General features: G+C 44.0%; 1 protein-coding gene across 2 annotated transcripts in view; it reads left to right on the forward strand.

Moving 5' to 3' along the window:
* atrn (attractin) overlaps positions 1 to 7,500 on the forward strand; it is a 124,064-nt gene that overhangs the window by 33,828 nt on the left and 82,736 nt on the right. For both annotated transcript variants that reach the window (XM_031873161.1, XM_031873159.1), the window contains exons 12-16: positions 1 to 9; positions 2,752 to 2,870; positions 3,900 to 4,038; positions 4,590 to 4,771; positions 7,114 to 7,333. The exon at positions 1 to 9 is cut by the window's left edge and continues 221 nt beyond it. In XM_031873161.1, the coding sequence (XP_031729021.1) occupies positions 1 to 9; positions 2,752 to 2,870; positions 3,900 to 4,038; positions 4,590 to 4,771; positions 7,114 to 7,333 (669 nt within the window). The remainder of the gene's footprint in view (positions 10 to 2,751; positions 2,871 to 3,899; positions 4,039 to 4,589; positions 4,772 to 7,113; positions 7,334 to 7,500) is intronic.

The raw sequence follows: 7,500 nt of genomic DNA on the forward strand, positions 1-7,500 counted from the left end.
CCCGATCATGTAGGTGACGCCGCCGTCGCTTTTTAAAATCCCGCTCTGGTGCACGTCTGCCGTGTGAAACTAATCCGAGATTATTTTGGAGGCTCGCTGTCCTTTCTCGAGTTGCTGCAGAGCTCATCTGCATTCTCAGCGCTGATGTCCGATGGCACGCATAAACCGGCAGGAACGGCTTGTTTGTCACAGACTGCCAACGCAGTCTCGCACATCAGAGAGTGAAAATGGCAAAAGAATGTGTCACCAGGGTGTTTTTTTATTTGTGTGTGTGTGTGAGAGAGACATGTAGAATGCGTGGCCTTCATGCATCTTTAGAAACGGTGCTGCTGTCTCTGGCGATGATGTCATTTCTGTTTGTGAGATTATGTGCTGAAACTGGTTCAAACATCAGCCGATCGACAGTTTTGATCAGCGTTTTAATTCATTTATCAAAAGACGATGTCAAACGTTCAGCAGCTGCACGTGAGGGTCCGTTTCTTCTCTCACTTTTAAATTGAATATATTTCTGAACAGTTGGACAAAACAAGATATTTGAAAACATCGCCGCGGGCTCTTTAGTTTAAACTATTAATTGATCAATTGATTCATTATTAAGCAACACATCAGTAAATAATGACAGTAGTTGTTAGTTGCAGCCCTAAAGCTGACTTTTTACAACCAAACTACGAGGAGTAAACATGACGTTAAAGACAGACTGACGGGTAACTTGCTGATTGGACAGATTTAGCGATTGTCATCCTTCATCAGGAGCCACGAGGGGAATACAATCCTGGTGACTGGCAGCAGTTTAATGCTTCTGATGTGTATATTTATGTTCTTTGGACTCACAGAGAAACAACTCATGATACGATGTATTGGTCTTGGAATCGTTCTCATGTTGTGAGTAATGACGGGGAGACACAGGACTGCACTAAAGCCCCTTTGTCGCTCCGAGATGAATGCTTCAAACGTCGGGGAGCACACGAGCATGAGGCGTCTTGTACAGTGATGATTGAGGGCGACGGTACATGTGGGATGGCTGTCACACTTCTTAATGAACTGACAGAGTACACGGCGTCAGACACAAGTGGGCTGATGTGCACATGTGTTGATTTGTATGAATGAGTAATGTATACAAGGCCTTTCACAGATCCATTATAGATCAATTCCTGAACAAATTTCACGTTCAGCAGATGGATCTATTTCTAGCTTTTAGCTTTTGAAATCGTGCTGAAGTCACATATCTGCTGTCATAAATCCAGTTGCTGCTTCGTTGTTTTCACAGCACCAGAGTCCGCTCGGTAGCCCATTGAGACGCTCTTTTTTTGTTTCAAGTGGACTCGGGTCGGTTGTTTGGTCCGCAGCGGTGTTTATTTGACAGCTTTCTCATCAGCTCAAACCGATGGTGCTCACCAAGAGAACTGCGCTGAGTGTGCTGTGACCGAACCAAACAGGGCGGGTGTGAAAGCCCCCAGAGGGTCCACAAAGACCCCCGACAGAGAACACAGACTTCCTGTTCAGATGTCTCTGGTGAACTGTGACGGGAGGTTTTTCTTTTACTATATTCTGACATTTTCTAAACTACATATAAAAAACGAATAGATTCATTAAAAATAATCATGAATTTGTAATAATTGTTAGCTTCAGCATTTTGTGTATGAGGGAGTGTGCATGTGCTCCAGAAGCACATCGCACTACATTCATTATTATTTTACACTTATTCTTGTCTTCAAAGTATGTGTGTGTGTGTGTGTGTGTGTGTGCGTGTGCGTGTGCGTGCGTGCGAATTCTCTTCTTTTTTTTGTCACAAAAAAAGAAAGAGTCCTCAGTTTCCCCCGACACGGTCGGTCTCGTTCTCCTCTGGCAGATGGAAACTTTACCCCGGAATATCTTTCAGCCACATTTAACAGCAGCGAGGCCTTCCTGCTCTGCTGCCGTCTGGCAGTTGTCCTACCCCAGTTCCCCCCTGAAGAAACCTCACGTCCAGGAGGTGTCGAGTGATCCGTGGTTCACGGCACAATCTGCATTACTTAAACTTCACCATGACAAATGAACAAGAACTAAATAAAGTCCCTGCTTCCATTTAAGAGAAGTTCCATTCGTTGAAACAGTAGATTAACATTAAATTGTGAGAATTATGAATTCTGGCAGTGGTGGACCGTAACGAAGTGCCTCTGTACTATTGTATTAGTATTGTAATGCTGCTGAATTAACAATGATACACAAATGTGATATTTAATAATGGAACACTCCAAAATGTCTGCTGACTACTTGATACGTTTCAGTACCTTTTGCTGATGCTCATGTACTTTTACTTAAAGGCACAGTGTGTAGGATTTATACATATTGAACTATTTCCATGTTTACCAGACTTTTTAGATGTGCAGCGCAGAATTTAATGTTTTTTACAAGATCTGGTTCGTGCAAACGGTTTATTTTGGGCAAAACATTAAAATGAGACATGCATTGTAAATTGATTTTGATGAAATGTTAAAATTAGAATCTTCGATTTGGCTGCTTCTCCTGACTGAAGCGTTCCTCGCACATGACGGGTTCAGGGACTGTTTTCACAGCTTCTGGCTGCGATGAATGCTGTCATTATGACAGTGTTTCTGTAAACAAACCTTTTTAACTGTTTAAACCCGCTGGCGAGTTTTGTGGTTCGATATTGTTACTGTTACCTGAATACTTCCACCACCACAGGTGTCTGCTAAATGACCAGCTCTAAGAGCAAACTTCTGTTTACTATTTATATTCCATGTTGTGCAGACGCTGACGAGAGGTGTGACCAGTACACGGACTGCTACAGCTGCACTGCCAACACCAACGGCTGCCAGTGGTGTTCCAGCCAGTGCTTGTCTCAGGGAAGCAACTGCACTTCAGCCACGGTAAGAAAGCAGCCGACGACGCCAACTGACCTGCTAACTCCAACATTGCACATCGTGTCCACATCTGGGCTGAGATTTCAGACTTACTGTCGTACATCGACAGGTAGTCTCTTCATCGAGTGACACTCCAGGATTGAACAGGACACATACGTGTTCATTTCCTCTTTAGAGTTTTTACACATTATACATCGGGACGTGTCAACTTTGAGTACAGATTATATAAAGAGCTGATGAGTCTCTGACTCTGAGTCTGATTCGTCCGACTGTGATTAAAATCACCGCTCGTTTAGATGCGATGTGACGGTTAATGTGTCTCCTCTGGCGCTCTGATCTGCACTCGTCTCTAGAACATTTGATTGACACGGGTCGGTCGCTCTGACTGCAGTCATTTGATAATCCGACACTTGTGATAATGTGGCTTTCTGCTTAAATAGCTTCATTGTCAGTAAGAAAAAGAAGGATTTTAATTTGGACATGATGAGATTCTTTCTCATTACGGCCACAACATTTCAATCTTTTTCAAAATCTTACAAATCTAGAACATTTTGTTGCCTTTTCTTGGTGACAGAATAACATTTTATTTTACGAGTAAGCGGAGCAGCGAGTGTAATGATTGGTGATAATGATATTCTGAATCCTAAGAGTGGAAGCGGAGACGGTTCAGGTGTGTTTAGGTTCCGCCCCGCCCCGCCCCTTTAGGAGGAAACATCAGCAGGTTCTGAGTCGGTTGCCTCCGATGTGAGAAGTGAACGGGATGGCAGATTATGGCCAATTACACAAACCACATACCTTCGAAGATACTGACACTAAAACGGAGAAATTGAACGTTGTTTGAGACCTCTTTCTGTCTCGGGAACACACTCTGGCGAGATTTGGCAGCTAACGTTGGTAAACGTCTTAGCTGACTCATTTCTATAATGCTAAATACAGCTGTGTCAATGTCTAATGTAATACAGAAGCATAACTACATTAGACTGTGCCCACCATTTCATACGTCTACATCATTTGTTCCTGTTGTTTTCTTCCCAGGGGGCCATAGGGGAGTATGACGTTTGCCCCAAGGACAACCCCTCATACGTGTGCAACAAGAAAACCAGCTGCAAGAGCTGCGCTGTGGACCAGAACTGTCAGTGGGAACCTCGCAACCAGGAGTGCATCTCGCTGCCAGGTACGTCACTGTGTGTGTTAGTTTTAGAAATCATGCGTTTTCGTTTCCTATCATCAAACTCACTAAGACGTACACAGAAGAGTGCTTCTAAAACCTGGATGATGTTTAATACAAGTGTTTAAATACATTAAAGACCATTTGAGAGACAGATGTGGGACATGAAGTGCTAGTGCTGTTAAAAAAGGCTTCGCAAAATTAAAGTGATGCTTGTAAATGTCACCAGAGCTGCTTCTCTCATGTTTTTGGGTAGTTCACAGTTTGGGAGCGTAAGTGAAAAATAATATTTGTTTTTCAGATTTTTCTCTAATTTCTGTAAAATATGGAAATCCATTGAAATTGTTTAACTTCACAACTGTTAAGAGAGGTGGCAAATAGATGCTGCATTGTTTTCAAGGGTCGCTAACTTTCTAAAGAGTATTTAATCTATAGATAATTAAGGTGGATAACCAGGAGAGATGGGCCCCCGGAGGCCCCATTGACGTTCATGTCAACTTGCATATCAGCCCGTCGGGTCTCTAGTACCAACTCCTCATCGCTTCTCTCCGCTCCAGAGAACGTGTGCGGTGAAAGCTGGCACCTGGTGGGAAACTCCTGTCTGAAGTTCATCACGGCAAAGGACTCGTACGACAACGCCAAGCTGGCCTGCAGGAGCCACAACGCCGTCCTGGCCTCGCTGACCACGCAGAAGAAGGTGGATTTCGTCTTGAAGGAGCTGCAGATAATGAGCGTGGTGGTAAGTGGGAGGAGGAGGAGGAGGAGGAGGCGGCGGCGGCGGCGGCGGCGGAGGCGGCGGCGGCAGTCCTGGATATTAATCATCAGATCAGACAAACTTAAATGTATTCTCCGTGGGGAAATTGAGTCGTCATGCCAGGAGAGAGAGAGAGAGAGGGAGAGAGATGTGAAGATAAAATAGATTGTTACAGCAAGAAGATCGCAAAAACATCAAGACTGAAGAATTATATTTCATCTAAAAGAATAACAATATATTGTTCAGAGCCTCTTCTTTGAGCAGATATTTTCATGTTGAGGCCGATGAAAGAAGAAAACATAATCCAGCAGATCTGAGACACTGACTCAAGAAAGGAAACTATAAAAGTGCACAAATAAACCATCTTTATTTCTTTATTTATTTCAGCACTGAACCTTTGTTGTGAAGGATTTTCTATCTGATCTCAGTGGATTCTGTGCTCCAGGGCTGAAAGCCGACTGTCCACATTTAGATCTACAGTGTTAAAGGTATCTTATAGTGATGCTCCTGTGATCCTCGTAGCTGTCTCGTCTTTGAGTGAATCTTTAAAGAAGCTCTGAGGCTTGACCGTTAATGTTTGAAAGCTTATTTGAGAAAACAAAAAAATGTAAAGCTCTTGAAGCAAAGTAGATATTTTTAGTGCCTGATTAGTCGTGTACTCCCGCAGTGCTTTTAACACATGCTGGGTTATGTAATACTTCAGATTCAGCTGTGATTATGTCCCCAAAATCAGGAAAACACGACATTTGAAGACCTCACCCTGGCTTCTATAGCCGGCATTTTCCCTCAATTTTCTGTCATTTTATAAACTAAACGGTGAATCGATGAGCAGCAGAAAAAGGAATTGTTGCCACTGAACGGCCAAAAAGGCGTCTACATAAAGGACACATGTCCTGTCCTATAATTGGATTCATTCGATCACATTTCCTGAATCCAAAGGCGCCGTAGAAGGACGTTATCCACATTATTGGTCTAATCACAGATAAATCCTTCCAAATATCTTGGTGTGCGTCTACACTTGACTCCACTGAGGAGCGTTGCATAACCCGGCGTGCGTGTGGAAAAAGTACTGGTTCAGATTCTAACGATTCGGTCTGCACTTGAATGCAACACGGCTCCGGCTGCATGGTGTATCTTAGATCACCCAGCGGGCACGAACACCGCCATCCCTCTCTGAAAGCCACCCATGCAAAGAATGTAAGCCACTTGCGCTCCTACATGTTCCCCTGGAGCCACCACACGGGACGTGTAACGTCGGAGCTAAATAAGACACAAAGATTTTCGTCTGAATCACAAAGCCTGGGCTGGAGTTGGAAAGTGGTTTCCATCCATACGAATGGGATTGTGTAGATTTCCCCTGTTGGTCTAAATTCAATTCTGTTGGTCAGTTCCAGGTAATCTCCGGGCTTAAAGGTAGAGAAGAGGTAAAAACCTCATTTCTCTGCAATATAATTAGTTCTCAAACTGTCCAGTTGAGCCGTGACATGCTTAGCACGTCTTGCTGCCATGTTATATTCCGGACTGGATCAATCAATCCAAGAAATGCAACAAAATCCTTCCGGAACAGTAATCCGGCCCACGTCCGTGAGAGATGGAGCTCTCTTTGTTTACTGCGACTGCAGCAGCGTGGCCGTTGATTGGAGATGGGACGGATAGAGTGAAGTGAAGCAACGCTGCTTTTACAGCCACTCGGTCACTCCAGAGGGGAACTTATGTCGACACAGATGAACTATCGCTGACATCATGCTTTCTGTTTGCGTCGCTGACATCCAGGCCAAAGTTGTGATTCCTGACAACAACAAAAAAAAAAAAAAAAAAATTCTGAAAATCTGTTTCTGACGCTGATTTTCACCAAATATCACATCAGTCTTCAGCTACAGACTTCCTGGTGATGAAGTTGTCTCTCAGCCTCTTGTTTTTTAACTCTGTTAAAACCTCGAGCAGTTTTAGGGCGTCACATTTTACTCGATGTCACCACTCAATATACAAGCACCTCTATGGAAACAACACAATAATGGCGACAATCACTCAAAACTATCCTGCAGTATAACACAATTATGATGCCATAAATCTTAACAAAAAGAAAACATGCAAGTTCAATTTCTTTCATCATTTTAAAATGGAATCTATATACACAACATGCCCACAAGCGTTACCAATATTGGAAACAAATGTGGCTTCCTATGCCATAGCCGTTAAACTTGTACAACCTCTGGTCCTCTCTGTAAACAGCCTGCAGTTCAGCAGTCAAACTCTGCAGAGCGATGAAATATAAAGAGAACAATGTGTGGATGTTTTGACTTTGGCTTCCTGTCGTGTGTTTGCAGTACAAGGCTTCAGTGACGCCGTGGGTGGGGCTCAGGAAAATCAACGTGTCGTACTGGTGCTGGGAGGACATGTCGCCCTTCACCAACACCACCCTGCAGTGGCTCCCCGGCGAGCCGAGCGACGCCGGCTTCTGCGGCTACCTGGCTGAGCCGGCGTCCAGCGGACTGAAAGCACAAACCTGCATCAACCCGGTGAACGGCAGCCTGTGTGAGCGGCCAGGTGGGTTCACAACACGTGAAGGAGAATCCAGTCATGCACATTCGATGAAATATCGCTGACATCATGCTTTCTGTTTGTGTCGCTGACATCCGGGGCAACGGTGTGATTCCTTAGAAAAAAACACAGCAATCAGAATCAGTTTTTGAAAGTTGAAAAGCAAAGAAAGT

This window comes from Anarrhichthys ocellatus, unplaced genomic scaffold, assembly GCF_004355925.1.
Source record: "Anarrhichthys ocellatus isolate YVR2014 unplaced genomic scaffold, GSC_Weel_1.0 scaffold69, whole genome shotgun sequence".
NCBI lineage: Eukaryota > Metazoa > Chordata > Actinopteri > Perciformes > Anarhichadidae > Anarrhichthys > Anarrhichthys ocellatus.